Source organism: Liolophura sinensis, chromosome 3 (assembly GCF_032854445.1).
Source record: "Liolophura sinensis isolate JHLJ2023 chromosome 3, CUHK_Ljap_v2, whole genome shotgun sequence".
Lineage (NCBI taxonomy): Eukaryota > Metazoa > Mollusca > Polyplacophora > Chitonida > Chitonidae > Liolophura > Liolophura sinensis.
In genome coordinates, this window is record NC_088297.1 from 976,256 (window position 1) to 996,733 (window position 20,478).

At 40.8% G+C, this 20,478-nt stretch overlaps 1 protein-coding gene across 1 annotated transcript in view; it reads left to right on the forward strand.

The window, feature by feature from the left end:
- Positions 1–20,478, forward strand: part of LOC135463935 (uncharacterized) — a 51,372-nt gene that overhangs the window by 20,046 nt on the left and 10,848 nt on the right. Inside the window, exons 2-16 of the mRNA XM_064741398.1 lie at positions 310–365; positions 740–1,090; positions 3,796–3,914; positions 5,372–5,439; positions 5,917–6,104; positions 7,376–7,459; positions 8,131–8,388; positions 8,712–8,819; positions 11,883–12,015; positions 12,447–12,551; positions 14,653–14,708; positions 15,538–15,712; positions 16,779–17,047; positions 18,362–18,501; positions 20,078–20,243. Coding sequence (XP_064597468.1) covers positions 751–1,090; positions 3,796–3,914; positions 5,372–5,439; positions 5,917–6,104; positions 7,376–7,459; positions 8,131–8,388; positions 8,712–8,819; positions 11,883–12,015; positions 12,447–12,551; positions 14,653–14,708; positions 15,538–15,712; positions 16,779–17,047; positions 18,362–18,501; positions 20,078–20,243 — 2,209 coding nt within the window. The 5' untranslated portion in view covers positions 310–365; positions 740–750. The remainder of the gene's footprint in view (positions 1–309; positions 366–739; positions 1,091–3,795; positions 3,915–5,371; positions 5,440–5,916; positions 6,105–7,375; positions 7,460–8,130; positions 8,389–8,711; positions 8,820–11,882; positions 12,016–12,446; positions 12,552–14,652; positions 14,709–15,537; positions 15,713–16,778; positions 17,048–18,361; positions 18,502–20,077; positions 20,244–20,478) is intronic.

Genomic DNA, 20,478 nt, shown 5'->3' on the forward strand with positions numbered 1-20,478 from the left:
CGGCGGCCAGCATTATGGTGGGAGGAAGCCGGGCAGATCCCGGCGAAATGGAAACTCATTAGCTGTTAATCACTGCGATGATACGTTAATGTAGAGAAAAGGTACGGAAACTAATTACCCGTTCGTCATTCGATTGATAACTGAATCCAGAGTAAAAGTACGAAAAACATTACTTGTTACTCATTTCCTAATTTAAACATTATTATTTGAAGCAAGATATATTTCATAGATACAGTTAAAATATTTTCGTCGACATTTTTGTCAATCTTAATATCTCTGAATTGAGTTTTCAGATTTTTACATTTGCAGATAAAAATTGTAAACTCATAATGGAGGTAACTCTTTGGAGATTACTTTGAATACAGGTAAATGTCATTCAACTGAGACACTTTTTTAAAAACAATGTGGACTTTGTCTAATTTGATAGCCGCGCTCAAGAATTTTTCATTTATTTGACGGCAGGCAGACTAATCCAGCATATCAACAAAAACCGGTAGCTTTTGATTTAGTTTTTTTTCTGAGCAATTCCAGTGCGATTGCACATACACCGTTGGCTGTGTTTTGTAAACACACCGGACGCGTCGGGCACATTTCTCCGTCCTACTTAGATACCTGTATTTTATTAGCACAAAACACACAGAAATTCTGTCTGCTACTCTTTATCGTCTTTCTATACTTTCTCTGGGGATACCGCTTCACACACATACTTATGTAACGCATTTACTTTCTCATGAAACAGACGACCCAGCCATGGACGTCACACTAGGACAAAAACGAAAGGGCTCTTCTGAAATCGGAATTGGACGAAAAGTAAGCGACTCAATCCTGTGCTCCAAATGGTCTGCCACAACCGAGCGAGCCTACCAGATTAATGAGGGCGCTAGTTTTGATACGACGGACTCGAGTTCAAATCCAATTTCTTCCCAAAATGGGGTGCATTCCGAAGATTGGTGCCAGCAGAAGAAAACCAACGGAAAGAAGTCTGTGTACAGGTGTGCTGTGGTGACGATGTGTGTAGCGGTTCTCCTTTGCATCGCCGCCGGCATTGCCGTTGCCGTGGTACTAACATTGAACCCAACAATTACAAAAGGTAAGAGAGGGTTTTGATTTATTTCCATTTGTTTAAAATCTGTACATTTATTTCTCGCCCGTTGTCCAACGTGTGCCTCAGTACCTGGAGTATATTTTTGCTTAATGATGAATTTATTTATTTATTGTTTGATTAATTGATTTATTTGTAATGGTGCAAGGACATAGACCCGCATCATCTACATGTACACACCACCAGCACATCAACTTCTGTATGTGAGCTCTCGTTGACGGAGATGAATAAAACCTCTTGTCTCTGTGATCCCGGGTTCGAATCCAGAATCCCTTCCTGGCTCTAAAAGAGCTAAAATTCAGGCGATTTGTAAGTTTCTTGTCGAATGGCGGTGGTTTATTCCGGACAATCTGGCTTCCTCTCACCACAAAACCTCTCACTACTACGGTTTAACCTTTGTTTGACTACACGCCGTTAAGCACAAGTGAAAAGAAAATTTTACTATAATAGTTAGACAAACAAATCTTTTAAATTTTATGTACAAGGTTTGATTTGTTGTTTTTTTTAGAGATTTTTTCATTGTATTGAAGAATGTTTGCCGTCTATAGTGTGAGAAAGTCTCCATGTCAATACTTTAGTCTTTAGTGTAATTTTAGTCTTTGACTGTTCAAACAGCGCAGGGAAGGAAGCATGGTGTAAATATGAGACAGACCCATTTTTTATGTTGTTTTTTTATTGGTTTCACGCCTTTCCTTCAAAAAATGTAAACAAAAATAATGAGAGATTATGCAATTGGAATCCTTTTGTTACGTTAGATATCACTCCAGTCTATTAACGAAATACGGACAAGTGATGCTAGATATTGACTGACGCGACTGATATCAGTCGTCATAAAGGGCACAACTTTTACTGGCTCTCTTTAAATGTGACGTAAGCACAACCCAGTTTTGGACAACACGATTTGACGGGTTCTCATGCATTGAAAGTAAATACTGTAATATATAGGTTGGTGTATATATTACGAAACATAACCAAGGCCAGGTGATGATTGTTGGTTTGAGCAAGTAAACAATAAAATGCTCCACCTTTTTGTGAGAAAATTATGTAGAAAAACGGCACAAATATTTCGCAACATCATTGCCGCAATTTCAATACAGGTACACTCGCTGACCTAGTTTGCACTCTTAGTAGTCAAGTCATAAAGTGTTGGGAAGCTTTTTGGAAATGTCGGCATGTCACTTTTAAAAAAACTTTATGTCAATAAATGTGAGCAGTCGTCTTTAACATCAGCACAATCAAAACTAAACCTCAGTAAATCCACATATTGAAAGACATCCGAGATAAAACGATATAAAACGTGAACCGAATTCACCAGGTCTATGAAAAGAAAAGCAATTCGTGAACGGCCAGGGGATCTGAATATAATTCAATCTAGGCCTCAAAACAGACATTCGTATAAAAGCCGTCTACAAAAATGGACGTTCCATGTCAATAATCACATGGCCAATTCCCGAAACAAAAATAGCATTGCCAGTGATCTTAGTAACAATACTAGTGATCGTTAATATTTATTTATTTATATATTTGATTGATGTTTTACGCTGTACTCAAGAGTACTTCAGTTATACAACGGCGGTCAGCATTATGGTGGGAGGAAACCCGGCAGAGCCCGGGGGAAACACACAACCATCCTCAGGTTGCATGAAGGCCTTACGGCGTAAGGCAGAGAGAAAGCCAGCATGACCTGGACTTGGACTCACAGCGAGCGCATTGGTGAAAGGCTGCTGGATCATTACGCTGCGCTAGCGCGCTAACCAACTGAGCCAGGGAGGCCCATTGCATGATTAGGCCTAAATGGTAATGCTGCATATTTTTGAATATATTTCAAATCAATATTTAGCACTTTTTTGACCTACTTAACACAATAATGTCCTTCAGATGTGAACAATCACTCTGTCCTTCAGATGTGAACAATCACTCTGTCCTTCAGATGTGAACAATCACTCGGTCTCATGTGAACAACCACTCTATCATTCAGTGTTCTTTCGAAGCGCCTTTTGGGCTACGCCTAATGCCATAAACACGACCGTCGTGGTTTTTGTAAAATATTCTTGAACATGGCTATTGCTTGTTGACAAATTGTTTCGCTAGTTTTTGGGTATTTTTACCGTCCTATTTGCTTTTTTTCTCTAGTAATTATAGCCGCCATGCTTGCTGTAATGTGATTAAGCCATTTTTAGCCATCCTCGGAGAAAACGTTTGCCAGATATCTGACAAGCTTCCCCACTATAAAGTCGGGACCGGTAGATCCAGGATCAATCCTTGGTCGAGTCACACCTAAGACATTAAAAGAGGAAGTTGTAACTTCCTCGCTTGGCGTTCAGCATGAAGGGGATAGTGCAACGACTGGTTGACCCGTATCAGTATAATGGCTTGGGCGGGGCGGCTTACTTGCCTTCGGTAAGTCGTCTCAGTGATGCAGCACTAAATAAAAGAGCGGTGGAAATCCGTCCTGCAACAAGGAGGCACATTACACGTGCATGCACCCTAATGATTCCTTCGTCGTCATATGACTGAAAAATTGTTGAGTACGACGTTAAAGCCCAAGCACTCACTCACTCACTCCCCACTATAAAGCCAGCAGCCGACACAGCGAGGGCTGTTCTGGAGCACGCGACAAAGGACTTCCTGTAAAAAGTTCAAATGACTAACACCTATATTACCAAGACTGTTCTAGTCAACGATATCTTCAGGTGACCCGGAGACTATAGACGTTGAAGGTCAGATTGTCCTCAAAGACAAGTGGTCAGAAGCACTGGGAGATAAGTCCTCGAAGGAGTACCAAAACAAGGTTGCTTCTATTAAGTCTGAGGTGAGATTTTAGGAAAATATTCATCACAACATTGTTCTTTTACTACCAAGATGGTTTACTAGTAAAATAAACTTCTTGGTTTATTGACACAATATACATGTACAATCAGTTGGTTTACTGGCACGGTATCCAACTTCTTGGTTTACTAGCAAAGTAAACAACTTCTATTTATTTTTTTATTTATTTATTTGATTGGTGTTTTACGCCGTACTCAAGAATATTTCACTTATAGGACGGCGGTCAGCATTATGGTGGGTGGAAACCGGGCAGAGCCCTGGGGAAACCCACGATCATCCGCAGGTTGCTGGAAGACCTTCCCACTTACGGCCGAAGAGGAAGCCAACATGAGCTGAACTTGAACTCAGAGCGACCGCATTATTCCTGGGTACCGCGTAAAAGCCAAATGACGATGCAAGGACGATTTCGGGACAAACTGAGATGATAGCAGGTGAAGGGCGGCCATTCTGACATGTGTCCGACTCGTCTTTCCGCTGGAAAAGTCACCTCATTGCCTCCCGAATAAAGCACATAGTTTTGTGGGATTTAACCCTTTTTCCATATTGACCAGAATGTTCAATAAGATAACGAGACTGGAAAAAAGTAACACCTTTATCTTATCATTTGTTTATTTGAAATTCTCATATACATTCAGGTCTCGGTTTCCTCCCACCATAATCCTGGCCGACATTGTATAGGTGAAATATTCTCGAGGGAAAAAAACTAATCAGATAAAGGAATAAATAAATATATTCAGCTCTGTGTAGAATCTCTCACACATTACCGAAATTGGCCTTAGTCAGTGACGCTCACACCACAAGAGTGTACATGTATATGCTGAATTTTCGTATTACTGCAAGGAATATATAGCTAAGAAACTCTTTTTCTCATTCGTAATGGTTAACTCTGTCAGCTGGTTTTTGAGAAGCGGACTTTATTACTAGGGCAGTTACCTGGGGAGGCGTCATAATTATTCTAACATCAGTTACGAACATGAGCAGGTTAGTGTCATCCAATGTGGAATTGTTCTGTAACCAAATGGTACAAAACAGTATTTTACTGCGAAAAACAAACAGTGACTGGTTACCAACTAGCCTGAGCTAACCCAGCTTCAGCTGTCTTGTCGGGGGTCTCCATGGCTCAGCTGGTTAACACGCTAGCGCAGCGTAATGACCCAGGACGCTCTCACCAATGCGGTCGCTGTGAGTTCAAGTCCAGCCCATGCTGGCTTCCTCTCCGGCCGTAAGTCGGAAGGTCCTCCAGCAATCTGCGGATGGTCGTGGGTTTTCCCCTGGCTCTGCCCGGTTTCCTCCCGCTATAATGCTGACCGCAGACGTATAAGTGAAATACTCTAGAGTACGGCGTAAAACACCAATCAAATAAAGAAATAAATCAACTATTTTGTCTGCTTCATGGGCGTAAAATAAATTCATATACCGTACCCTTCTATCTGTCTACAGCTTGATCAAGCGTTTAAGGCGGGGAAAGTAAAATCAATTTATGAGGACGTGAAAATCACAAACCTAAGGTAGAGTGGACATTTTCTTTAAATTTTTGCTGTTGCGCTGAAACTTTAACATTGATGCCACAGGTAGATTTCTTAAATTTTTTGAACAAACGTCAGAGCTGGGGCTATGATTCTACACATTTATGGTTTGGTACATAAGTGCATGAGTGGATCGATATATGTGCCCAATGCTAGAAATCAACAAAGGGGGCAGCGCATTAGGTATACATGTAGCTCTGGCTCTCGCTGGAAGCGTGTTTCAACTTCTTCAGGTTTTCCCAATGGAATATGTTCTGAGGACAAAGAACAACAAATGTACACAAAACCTCTTCTGTTCTGTAAATCCAATATACATTTTGTAAAGAGGCGTCCGACCAACCAGTCAACAAATTAGCTAATATTTACAAACAATCATGATTGACATCGTGAAACTGTAAACCAGTCGCATTGCTGTATTGTTCGTAATCTCTGTATTATATTCGATGTCTTTTTCCTTAGTCCCGGCAGCATTATTGTTGATTTTGTGGTACTGCTAAAAGTGCCATCAAATGACATATCCTTCAAGGACGGCGCTGTTGTGGTGAAGCTAGAGGACGGAAGTGACGTAGAGGTCACGGGTCTGATAAAAGATACCATCAGTAGAGAAGTCAGCATGGACATGGATGATGACATGACGATGGTGAAAGGTGAGTTTAACATAGGTCCTGCTGAGGTAGCTTGAAAACTCTGGGTTGGTTGGTGAAAGGTGAGATCAAGATAGGTCCTGCTTGGGTAGCTTGAACACTCTGGGTTGGTTGGTAAAAGGTGAGATCAAGATAGGTCCTGCTGAGGTACCTTGAACACTCTGGGTTGGTTGGTGAAAGCTGAGAACAACATAGGTCCTGCTGAGGTATCTTGATCTCTCTGGGTTGGTTGGTTAAAACTGAGATCAACATAGGTTCTGTTGGGGTAGCTTGAACACTCTGGATTGGTTGATGAAAGGTGAGATCAAGAGAGGTCCTGCCGGGGTAGCTTGAACACTCTGGGTTGGTTGGTAAAAGGTGAGATCAACATAGGTCCGGCTGGGGTAGCTTGAACACTCTGGGTTGGTTGGTGAAAGGTGAGATCAAGATAGGTCCTGCTTGGGTAGCTTGAACACTCTGGGTTGGTTGGTTGATGTATAACGACTTGCTCAAGAAATTTTCTGCAAAATCTGTCTATATTCCTTATTACTTTACACAGGCTAAAGGGAACTTAAATTGTACGTTATCCTCGAATGAACCATTCCTTTACTTACTTGCATTCTTGTTTACAGTGTGACACGATCTTGTGCATATGCACGTGCGTCTTACAAGAAAATTGTAAACTGTTGATTAAGATGCACTCTTTATTGAGTCATTGTGGTTGATTTTAGACCGATAAATTTGGAAGAGTTGAACGAGGAGCCGAGGAGCCGCAGGTTTCCAGGGTCTAAAATGCCAACTCTTCCACATTTGCCGGTCTAAAATCAACAACAATGGATCCATAACGAGTCAATTTTTCTATTCCATTATACCTACTTTAAACTTTTACATATTTGTTTGACACAAAATGGCACAAAAGCAGGGCAAATTGTACAACATTTGTCCCCCATTTTGCTGCAGCCTCTCGTCCGCTGTCAACATCTGCTCGAGAGAGTAATGGAAAGGACCATACATACACAAAGCAGAGGGGTAAAGCAATTAGCATGAGCTGTTTGTCGTCTGCGTTAATGAATTTGTAGTCTGAACACCTTGAAATAAACACGTCGAAATGGTATCGTCAAAGGTGGAGTTTTGTGACGCGAGTCGTGATGTTTCCAAGCGTGCCTCTCTGCTTTTAGATCCGATTGACTTTCAACGTTGCATGTAGTAGGAAAATCCAGAGTATAATAGAACATCCGGTTTATGTCACTCAGATCCAGATTGCAATACTAGGAAAGACTTTGTATTGTTTTCAGTGTCAATTCCAGTAGAAGTGACCCCTCGAGTACAGCCTGACAATACGGAATTACCCACGCTAACATCCAAGTCAACTACAGTTGGTAAGTTTGCCTTTGATTCACAACATTCAACTAGTTTTGAAAGGCCTATGGCTCGTTTTGATTTCCTCATGTCTTTTTAAAGCCTTGTAGAGTAGAACAGCAAAGGTCATAGCATGTGTCTGGAGCTATATTAACTGAGCTATAGTATACATTGTGCTTTTTGCATTGTTCGCAAATTACGCACTTCACTATTACACTTGCTGTGCCACTAATAGCGTGCAGGTATATTTATATGCCATATGAAGACGAGGGGTGATTGGGTATGTGTTGGTATGCTATTTCATTTTGTGGAAGGGCGTTCAAACCCCCCCAAAATGCTACCGCAGTTAAGTATCATTCCGAAGACACCAGATACCCCCCCCCCCTCCCCCCCAAGCCACGTGATACTGACACCGGCCCACCAGTCCGGTTTCCTGGCTCTAGCTTCTCGGTGCCAGGCAACAACTACCATATTTAAAATCTTTGAAATGACCCGACACGGGTTAGGTCCAAAGTATACTAGCTTCGAGGCTTTATGCAATGTTCATCTGAAGTTTAGAAAATAAATGAATACCTTAAAGAAGCCATCTAACTGTGTCTCAATAGCAATGCAATAACCCTTCTTAACCGAAGTTTCTTGACATATAATTCAAGTACAATATCGCTGGAATGATTTGTAATTTTCAATTAAGGTCTCCCCTGTCGTAGAAACACATTTCGTTGTGGAAATGGCGCCTGCATTCCTCGCGATTGGGTGTGTGACTCGAGGCCTGATTGCTCAGACAACAGTGACGAGCACCCCGATATCTGTGGTCAAAATGGCACGACAGTCCTTACTGACGTGGCCAGTAGGATGACAACACAAAGACCAAGAACAACACCGACGACGACTTCGGGATGGCTAAGAAAAACGACATCGTTCACAGGAAACAACACACTTCCGAGTACTGGTGGGATATATTGAAATTCTCATAGATAAGTAATATGCGGAGAGAGTATTAACAAATTTTGTAGTAGAAAAATATGTAATATTATATATAAACTATTTATATGATATAATATTAAAGTACAAGAATTATGAGTGGTGAGTGTGTAAAGTGATCGAGGTAATGAACAAAAACCGATCTGACATCTCTTCTCTCACTGGAATTAAAAGGCATTAATATGTAATTCTAGCTATATAAAATTAAAAATATCAAAGTAAAATTCTGAAATTGTACCAAGAAAATGCAGAAAGGGTGGACGATAACAACGATATATACATTGCTTTCAGCTTGTGCATCCAATGAATTCCACTGTGGGAATGGCCGATGTATACCTGTGCAATTTCGATGTGACGGAACATCTCTTTGTCAAGGCGGTGAAGACGAGATAGGCTGCCGTAAGTGTAACATCATACCAATAAAACAGGTCACAACTGCCTGCTTTAGACAAAAGTGGCTGTACTGAGTGTAACCGCATACTGGTGAAAACATGGCTACTCCGTAGACTTTAGACAAAGGTGTCTGTATTGAGTGTAACCTCAAACTGATGAAAAACAGGACTATACTGTCGACATAAGACAAAAGTGTCTGTACTAAGTGCAACATCATACTAATGAAAACATAACCACATGGCCAACTTTAGACAAAAATGACTCTCCTGTGTGTAACCTCATACTGATAAAAACACGACCACACTATCCACATTAGAGAAAAATGACTGTGGTGAAGAAACATGACTACAAAACCGAGTTTAGACAAAAGTGACTGTGCTGAGTTTAACCTCATACTGATGAAAACATGACTATACAGCCGACTTTACACAAAAGTGACTGTGGTCAATATAACACCATACTGACAAAACATGACCCCCCCTCCAGACTTTAGACTAAAGTGACTGTGTTGAGGGTAGCCTCGTACTGAGAAAAACATAACCACACGGCCAACTTTAGACAAGAAAGACTGTGCTGTGTGTAACCGCACACTGATGAAAGCAAGACCACACTACCCACATTAGGCAAAAGTGACCGTATTGAGTGTAACCTCATACTCATGAAAACATGACTACACTGCGGACATTAGACAAAAATGAGTGTGGTGAGTGTAACCTCATACTGATAAAACGACTAGGCTGCCGACTTTAGACAAAAGGGACGATAGTGAGTGTAACCTCATACTGATTAAACATGACTTCACCGCGGACATTAGACGAAAGTGACTGTATTGCGTGTAACTTCATAATGATGAAACGACTACGGTGCCTACTTGAGACAAAAGTGACTGTGTTGAGTGGAAACTCATACTGATGAAAACATGACTACACCGCCGACATTACACAAAAGTGACTGTGGTAAATGTAACCTCATAGTGATAAAACGCAACTCCCGTGCCGACTTTAGACAAAAGTGACTGTGTTGAGTGTAGCCTCGTACTGAGAAAAACATGACCACACGGCCAACTTTAGACAAGAAAGACTGTGCTGTGTGTAACCGCACACTGATTAAAGCAAGACCACACTATCCACATTAGGCAAAAGTGACCGTATTGAGTGTAATCTCATACTCATGAAAACATGACTACACTGCGGACATTAGACAAAAATGAGTGAGGTGAGTGTAACCTCATACTGATAAAACGATTAGGCTGCCGACTTTAGACAAAAGGGACGATAGTGAGTGTAACCTCATACTGATTAAACATGACTACACCGCGGGCATTAGACGAAAGTGACTGTGGTAAATGTAACCTCACAGTGATAAAACGTAACTCCCCTGCCGACTTTAGACTAAAGTGACTGTGCTGAGAGTAACCACATACTGATAAAAACATGACCACTCGGCCAACTTTAGACAAGAAAGACTGTGCTGTGTGTAACCGCACACTGATGAAAGCAAGACACACTATCCACATTAGGCAAAAGTGACCGTATTGAGTGTAACCTCATACTCATGAAAACATGACTACACTGCGGACATTAGACAAAAATGAGTGAGGTGAGTGTAACCTCATACTGATAAAACGATTAGGCTGCCGACTTTAGACAAAAGGGACGATAGTGAGTGTAACCTCATACTGATTAAACATGACTTCACCGCGGACATTAGACGAAAGTGACTGTATTGCGTGTAACTTCATAATGATGAAACGACTACGGTGCCTACTTGAGACAAAAGTGACTGTGCTGAGTGGAAACTCTTACTGATGAAAACATGACTACACCGCCGACATTACACAAAAGTGACTGTGGTAAATGTAACCTCATAGTGATAAAACGCAACTCCCGTGCCGACTTTAGACAAAAGTGACTGTGTTGAGTGTAGCCTCGTACTGAGAAAAACATAACCACACGGCCAAGTTTAGACAAGAAAGACTGTGCTGTGTGTAACCTCACACTGATGAAAGCAAGACCACACTATCCACATTAGGCAAAAGTGACCGTATTGAGTGTAACCTCATACTCATGAAAACATGACTACACTGCGGACATTAGACAAAAATGAGTGAGGTGAGTGTAACCTCATACTGATAAAACGACCAAGCTGCTGACTTTAGACAAAAGTGACGATAGTGAGTGTAACCTCATACTGATTAAACATGACTTCACCGCGGACATTAGACGAAAGTGACTGTATTGAGTGTAACTTCATAATGATGAAACGACTACGGTGCCTACTTGAAACAAAAGTGTCTGTGCTGAGTGGAAACTCATACTGATGAAAACATGACTACACCGCCGACATTACACAAAAGTGACTGTGGTAAATGTAACCTCATAGTGATAAAACGTAACTCCCGTGCCAACTTTAGACAAAACTGACTGTGCTGAGTAAAATATCATAATGATGAAAACATGACTTCAATGTCCACATTAGACAAAAATGAATGTGGTGAGTGTATCCTTATACTGGTTCAACATGACTACACTGCCGACTTTCTGTTTTTTTTTCTGTATGACTACATTATTACTACACCTCCTGGTTTAGATGTTTTTGCTGTATGACTATATTATCACTACACCTTCTGTTATATCTGTTATTTCTGTACGACTACATTGTCACTACACCTCGTGTTTAGTTGTTATTTCTTCATGGCTATGTTATCACTGCACCTTCTTTGTAGCTGTTTTTCCTGTACGACTGCTTTGTCACAACACCACCTGCTTTAGCCATTATTTCTACAAGATTACATTATCATCACACCTCCTGTTGTAGCTGATAATTCCATACGACTACATTGTCATCACACCTCCTGTTGTAGCTGTTATATTCGTACGGCTACATTGCCACTACAACCTCTGTTGTAGCTGTTTTTCCGCACGACTAGATTATCAGTACACCTCCTGTTTTAGCTGTTTTTTTCTGTATGACGACATTTAACAATGAACCTCTTGTATTAGCGGTTGTGTTTGCATTGTTACATTAACTGTACGCTATTAGTTTGTTATTTCTGCCTTACATTAACAGTACAATCGTCCGGTAATCGCATTCACGTGAACACAAACGGACATGTGAGACCTTTATGCAGCGGACCTTCCATGGTGGACAACAGAAAAGTCGCAAAGAGTGTCTGTACCTCCATGGGATTTTCAAAACTCGAGTAAGCGCCAGTGATTTTTAAGATACTCTAGATCGAATGGCAGCACGTAGAATACAAACATCAAGATTCAATAAAGATATTTTCTGAGTAACGTAGGTCTTTATACTGTAAATGAAAAAACACAGTGCCTCGTTTGAGCGAAAAATTGGCATTTTTGGTCGAGGGTGCATTTTAGGCGGGTTATTACTAAGAAACCTTCATGGGCTTTTTGTGGCCATATAAACTTTTATGAGTGCTTCGATCAAGATGTATACTTCTGATTTGGAAATCTACATAATTGTGTTGGGATTTTGAAAGTTGTACTTTTTGATTGTACCTCTCTGAGGCCAATCCCCCTCCGCTGAAAAGATAACAAAAATCTATCGATACAAACTAATCTACTGTGGCTTCACCCGTGTAAATAGTAACCTAAATAAGTATGTATATTTTAGATCTGTTTCAGCTGTCGAATCTGAGAGAATACCGCTCGGAGTGATTTTCTACCCGTCGCCTGACTACACTGGCTACATGGGAAATTTCCAGCCTATCGTCTCAATGTAAGTGCAATCAGACGTAACTCGGACTATCGATATGTAAAGTGTAACGCATGCGCGTCACAACTACACTGAACATCCTAATGAGTTCAATATTGTAAGGTATGGTCAAGTCGACGGGCAGAAGGGAGGATTTTGCTGGCGGGAAAACGTCTCCAATTACTTTCTGAGCGAAAATGTTTCGCCAACTGGTCAAACAGACTTATCCCCTATGAGCTTTATTTGATTTGTTTGCTCGTGGTTTATCGCTGTACTCAAGTGTATTTCATTAATACACCTTTTGGCAGGATTATGACTTTTGAAAAAACTAATCTGAAAGATTGAGGGAAATTACCGACCCTCTCTACGTACCCCACGCATGAGGTAAAACAGCCCTCCGTTCAGTGGAATAATGCTGTCATCCTGATCGGGTACCAAAAAGCGTAGGTCCCCTATAGATGCAGGCGACCAGAGCTAGTTTCGAACATCAAAGGTAAAGTTGTTGTTGTTTGACCAGCTATCCCTCTGCCTTCCGTGTTTTTAACTCACGATTAAACGACAAGAACCATTCCGTAAAACTATGCCTGGATCGAAAATGTTTGCACAGCAAGTAAGCAAGGTATTTACATTACGAAACACAAGCGTCCATACGTGCAAGATGTACGAGTTCAAGTTCTGAGTGCGTCAACTGCTTAAATGAGATCCCGAACTCCGTCATTTGCCAAAACCGTTTATATAAATATAGCGACTGGGCATAGGGTAACTGATTTTCGCTTACATTTCGGTCGCTATAGATGACACAAGCACGATCTCGTCTGATTTATCTGACACAAATTGGGAAACGGCTTAAAATCCGACTGGAAAAGTCGGCTAAAAAGGGCCGACTGGAGATGTCGGCTAGAAAAGCCGACTGGGAAAGCTAGGTGGAAAAACCGGCTGGAAAAGCTGACCATTACATTCAGGAAATATTGATGCAAATGTGCACTGTCAAAATTTTAGGGTCAGCTCGACCCAATTTTTTCAGGGTTTTCAGGGCAAACTGACCCTGAAATATAGGATCGGAAAATAAGGGTCGAATTGTTTGACGCTAACTAACAATAAGGGTCATTGTTCTAACAAGGGTTGAAACAGGACACTGACCCTAAATATTTAGGATGAGTAACCCGAATATTAACCCTAGTTTTTCTGGTAGTTTTGACCCTTTTGTCTTAACAGTGTGGTCTGTACTGGTAGCTAGGGACTCTAGCTATCTAGATGTTTTGAGTTATCGCTATCTACATAGTAATTTTCCGGTAAATGGCAGTGATATATACCTCGGTAACATCTCAGCCGGGATTTTTTCGAACGACGAGCTTTCCAGGCGGCTATAAGGCCGTTTTAGATCTTGATGTTCTCCTTTGGTGTGTTTTTTGTAAACGTAGCCAAAAGCGCGATGCCTGCAGCGGCTGACTGCATTGACATCACGAGATAAGAGTCATTAGGATTTTCTGACGTTTCTGAGGTCTACCGTTTTCCTTCACTTCTCCGTTTTACATAATCGGAATCCATTCGGGGGACATGAAACTATCTATATCTCAAGTTTGGCCATGTGTAGCCCATGCGATCTTGATGAAGAGAATGAGCAGATTCTGCAGTTGCAGTTGCGCCAGGTAAATCATTTGGTTGCGTGTGTACATAAAACAGAATACAATCAAATACAACCAGCATCCTCAAGAATCGGTGGGAGTTACGGTCAGCGACAAGCAATATGTTAGGAGATAGCTTTGACGTTAGGTATGGCAACTATTTGATCGACCAAGAATGACCCCAAGCGAACGAAACGGCGCGCTCCATTTAAAAAACCTGATGCAGTTACCTGCCCTTGTCAAATATGTCGAAGCTGTTAGAAGAGTGGATCGCTTTGGTGATTACTAAGGAATCTCGGGCCATCTCGGCCTAGGAATTAACCGATCGACGTTGTCCTCGCGATAACTCGACGCACATATTCATATATAGTACATTTTTTACTTTTAAAAATATTAAACAATACACTGGCAAAATCGCTTAGCTGACGTTTATATTAAACCTTTGGAACATAATGTATTTCACTGTTCTCATAAGCTGGTTGTTAATGTGTATATTGCAGAGACTGCTCACCACTGGACATCAAGTGCAAGGACGAAGGTAACTACTATTTACATTGTATACAATGTTAATTTTTTTTCTGTGTTGTATGGGAAGTTTGTACCATTTGTTAGCATCGACATTTCTAATAAACATCATCCGATTTATAGGGAATGTATGTGAAATTACCCATATGGACCTGGTTTACATATTTTTTCAGGATCTGATTCTATTTTTAAGATGTTAAATTCGGACGGTATGTTTTGGTGAACATATGTTCTGTGTACCATTATTTGCGAATACTAGATCGTTAGTTAGCCACAGTGTGCCATACCTTGTGGACAGGAGCTTTGTCAGGTGTATGCTGTAGAAGTGGACGGTCTCCGTGGCAGAGGTGGTTAGCGCGCCAGCGCGGTGCAATGACCCGAAGGGCCTCTGACCAATGCGGACGCTGTGAGTTCAAGTCAAGCCCATGCTGGTTTCCTCCCCGGCAGTACGTGAAAAGATCTGCCAATATCCTGTGGGTGGTTGTGGGTTTCCACCGTCTTATAAGTAAAATAATCTTGAGTGCCGACCTAAAACACAAATGAAATAATAACTACATTGTAAAAGCCATGTTTGTGCAATTTTAGAAACAAAGACCACTATTCCAATAAAAAATGATCAGTTTTGAAATAATTTCCAGGTAAATATAAAAGATTTTGAAAATGTTTTTTTTTTTTGTCTTCTAAGGTGGAACTTAGTTTAAACGCGCTTATGCTTTTAAAGCAGACATTTTGTTTCCTACACATGTTGCTGGTGAAGTCCTGTGGTTTTATGTGAGCTCCATCTTGTCATGTACAACAGTCTTTCAACTAAAGTAAATGAAGTAAACAAGTCATTAAAAAAAATAAAAACAATGTTTCAGTCACCAACTGCGGTGTGTCGACTATTCCTTTGGCGGCTAACTACATCCAGCGTGGACACGACGCGTTACCGGGTCAGTGGCCTTGGCAGATCCAGCTGTTGCTATCAGGACGTCATCAATGTGGTGGAACACTGTTAAACGAACGATGGGTGCTGACAGCTACACATTGCGTGGAGTGAGTATACTGTATGACAGGGACTCTAACCAATGGCGTTGGAAGGGGTGGGGACTGGAGGGTTGGTGGGGGATGGGTGTGTTGGTGGTTAGCAAGGGTGTCTGTCACAGCACATTAGGCGATAGCTATACTTTTTATTTTAAATCCAATTGGAATAAGACTCTAAATGTGTAGAAGCCAAAGTTATGTATTTAGCCAGATGCAGTCATAAGTAAACTAAAATCAGTCAATTAGCATTTAATCTGTTTGATTATTAACGAAATAATGATTTTGATTTGCTGGTCATCTTCTAACAATTTGGAACGAGGCACTGCAGTTTATTATATTGAATTCCTGCTGAATCAAATTCTCCCATTTGAGTAAAAGGTGGATGCGTGGAAGTGGGGCTGTTGAGTGAAAGCACATGTGGGTGTACATCACTTCAACAGTGGGGATACTCGGGTCCATATCCCAAATCTCGCAGTCTTGATCAAAAATCTCCCACACCCGCCAATCAGAATGGACAAGCATAGCCTTGACTTGCCTATCTCTCACACGAGCCAATCAGAATCGACAAAACGTAACCTGGACTTGCCTATCTCTCACACGAGCCAATCAGAATCGACAAAACGTAGCCTGGACTTGCCTATCTCTCACATCAGACAATCAGAATCGACAAGATCTTTAAGATTGCTGGAAAAGGATCAGGGGCCGCTTGCACAAAGCGATTTTAGACTAGGTTGATAGTACCTTCCACAATGACACACGTTACAAACAAATGTTGAGATGATAGTTACTGTCAAAAATTGATCTGTTCATTTTAATTGAAAGTATGTTGTCTAAGTGATGCTGGAATGTATTCTTCTGTATACTGTGCCATATTCAACATAATGTCCTGTTTATATAATGATAAATGAATGGCATATGTGTGTTACATTTAAAAGAATATACCACTGTCCACGTTGGCTACTTACAGTGTGACAAAAGACTCTTGAAAAGTGTCTATTGGCTGTTTCTGAAGATGATACTGGCTCGTATGACTATCTCATGTTACGTGTGTCCTTGCTTGACGATTTCCTTATTTCAGTGACGATTCAGCAGAGGATTTTCGTGTTATTCTGGGCTCTCACGCAAGAAGCATTGTAGAGGATACGGAAATCAGTCGCTCCGTTGTCAAAATCATCAATCACCCGAGTTTCAGGGATGAGGGCTTGGTACTAAGGAATGATATTTCCTTGCTGCTCCTGAACGAGTCTGTACCGTTCACAGACTTCATCAAGCCAGCCTGCATGCCTCAAGATCCCCTGAACATTAGGAAGACATGTTACTTAACCGGCTGGGGTCATACAGAATCGGGTACACACGATGTTAATGAATCTCTCTCTTTCTCTCTCTCTCTCTCTCTCTCTCTCTCTCTCTCTCTCTCTCTCTCTCTCTCTCTCTCTCTCTCTCTCTCTCTCTCTCTCTCTCTCTCTCACTCTCTCTCTATCTCTCTGCTTCACAGAGACGGCTTCATGTTTAAACTGAACTCAGGTTGGAGCCAGTGTATATTTCTTGCTCAATGTTTCATGTCTGAAGTGAACTCACATTGGAGCCGGTATGTATTTCTTGCTCAATGATGCTTCATGTTAGAACTGAGCTCACGCTGAAGCCAGCATGCATTTCTTGCCCAGTGAGACTGCATTGCTTGAAATGAGAACACGCTGAAGCCAGTATGTATTTCTTGCTCAATGAGAGCGCATGTTTATATCCAGCTTACCCTGTAACCTGTAGGCATTTCTTGTCCAAAGAAGCAGTCTGTAAAAATATAGCTCACATTGTAACCTGTATGTGTTTCTTGCTCAACAAGGCTTTGTTTTTAAATGTAAAATGTTCTTCAGTACAGTGTAAAGCATTAAACAGATAAGCATTTACATAAGCACATAAATACAATGGTATTTATCTATATATCAATCAATATATACCGATCAATATTTGTCACGAGGAACAACCGGTGCTACGGGCAGGTGCTTGGCAGTTTTCCAGTTTAAAACATAAAATCAATATATTGGGCACATATGTTGATGTGATAATTTTGAATATCAATTAAGTGAAATAATAGTGTTAGCCATTACCAATAATTATAAAAGATGAATTTTTCTCTTGTTTTTGTGTTTTCCAAGAAAACGTCTAGTTTGCTGGAGAACAACCATTGTGTTCAACACCCAATTTTTTGTCTGATGAAGGTCATACCATGTAGGACCAGAATTCGTTTTTCTTTTCGGAAAAATGGAGTTTGCCTGACAAATTTCGATTTTGTTCGGTCACAGCCCCTTTGCAGATATTGCACGTTGCCCTGCAACCTTACAACTAAAGTTTTACATTTAAGAGTGCTGGGGAGTGAATGCACTTTTACAAAGGTGTTTAAGTCTTAACATTCGCCAAAGTGTTTACATAACAACTCCATTAAAGTTAAGCCAGAGTTAAAAAAAACATTTTTTACAGAATTGGAATATGAAGACCTTTGAAGAGTGCTAAAATATTAATTAATGATAAAAAACTGATTAGAAAACCGGTTACTTCTAATTCATAGAAGTGTGGTCACCCCTCGTGATCTTTACAATGTTGAAGGTAGCACTTAAGTTTTAAGAGTAGAGTGTATATTTGATCTTTGGGGAATGTTTGATACAGGAAATACACCTGACATCCTTCAGCAGATCCGAGTGAGTGTCATGGTGGGCAAAGCATGCAACCAGTTCCGCGACAACCCGGACATCTTAGACTCGATGGTGTGTGGGACAACCTACACGCGCATTTCACCAGCTTGCTACGTAAGTCTCATTTTAATTTTACTGAAAAATTGTATTGGTTGTAGAGGGAGTAAAACAGGTTTACAGTGTGGTATATGCATGAACACACGCTGTGTCTAAGTAGAAATGTGACGTTGATGCCTCATAATGGTGTTGTTGTTGTAAAACCACAACAATCACCACAAGCAAAACTGCAACTGCTAGAACCGTGACCACCAAGAAAAGAACCACAAAACAGCCACAACAACTAAACGAATAAACCACCACAATAATAACAACTACATCAAGAGGTAATACAAACCAAACAGCAGACAACGTCATAACAAGAACCACAAAAACAACAAAGCGACCATTACTACAACTTATATTTATTTATTTATTTGATTGGTGTTTTACGCCTTACTCAAGAGTATTTTACTTATTCGATGGCGGCCAGGCTTATGGTGGGAGGAAAAAGGGCAGTGCCCGGGGGAAACCCACGACCATCTGCCGGTTGCTGACAGACCACTTCAACTTATAAAAGCGATCAAACAAAACAATAGCAACAACAACAGCCAAACAACAACCACAAACAGGTCCATATAGACAGCCAATACAAACGTGTAAGAACAGCAACTACACTAAGGCAACAACCAACAACAACCAAGCGGCAACCATAACAACATCAAAACCCTTAGGCTCAGCCGAGAAAAAGGAACAAGCAAACATACAAACAACAAAACACAGCAGCAACCACATCAACAACAGCCACAGGCATCCCCACACTTCTCCAAAACTACCAAAAAATTAACACAACAGCAACACAACTAGGACCAGAATAAGATCCACAGCCACAAACGCAGCAAAAAACTACCTACCAATAACCACCCCCACAACAGCAATAATCAAACATACAAACAACAAAACACAGCAACAACCACATCAACAACAGCCATAGGCATCCTCACACTTTTCCAAAACTACCAAAAAATTAACACAGCAGCAACACAACTAGAACCAGAATAAGATCCACAGCCACAAACGCAGCAAAAAACTACCTACCAATAACCACCCCCACAACAACAATAATCACAACGACTATTCAATAATCACCACGACCACCACAAAAACAATCACAGCAACTACACAGCAATAATTAAAACAGTAAACAGAATACCACCACAATAGCTACAACCACTATCATACTGAACAACCAACAGAAGTACAGGAACAACAGCAATTAATAAAGAACAACAAACAAATAACAGGAGGGAGGCAAACATCAACAATGTTCAAGTGATAAACCAGATTTGGTATTTCTTATTAAAGGTGTGGCCAGACATTTGCGCATTGTTGTAAGTAAATATTGTAAGCACGTAAGTAAATCCAGGTGTTGGTTAAGAAATTGACAAAATGTAAAGACCACTTCCAGGGAAAAAGCTCAAAAAGTAGTTGTCGTGCTAGGTTTTTTTTTTGTTGTGAAGAAAAGCACAGACTGTATGTGGTTCTATGGCTTACACGTAGTACCGTGCAGAAGTTTTGGCTTTGATGTTAACAAATTTACTACAAAAATAGTATGGAAATAAATGAGCTCATGTAACTTGTATATGCCTGACAGGGGGACAGTGGTGGCCCAATGTCGTGTCTGAACAGCGCGGGCCGATGGGAAGTGCACGGGGTTGCCAGCTTTGGTCCCAGGGGCTGTAGAGACTCTGGCCAAGCTGACAATATTATAGTGTACTCTAACGTCCATTATTTCCAGGATTGGGTAAAACAATACTCAGGTTAGTAGAGTATTTTTAGATATCATACAATTGTTGGCGCGACGGGATCTACTATACAAGACACTTATGTTTTAACTTCTAACTGCTGAGGGCCCCCGGAAGTGTCAGTTTTTATGTCGCATGAACATCAAATGTTGTAAAATATGATCACCAAAATACAAAATGTTACGCCATGTAATGATTTTTTGCAGGCTGTAACATACAGCAGCAACATTCAAAGGTTTTAACATTTCCC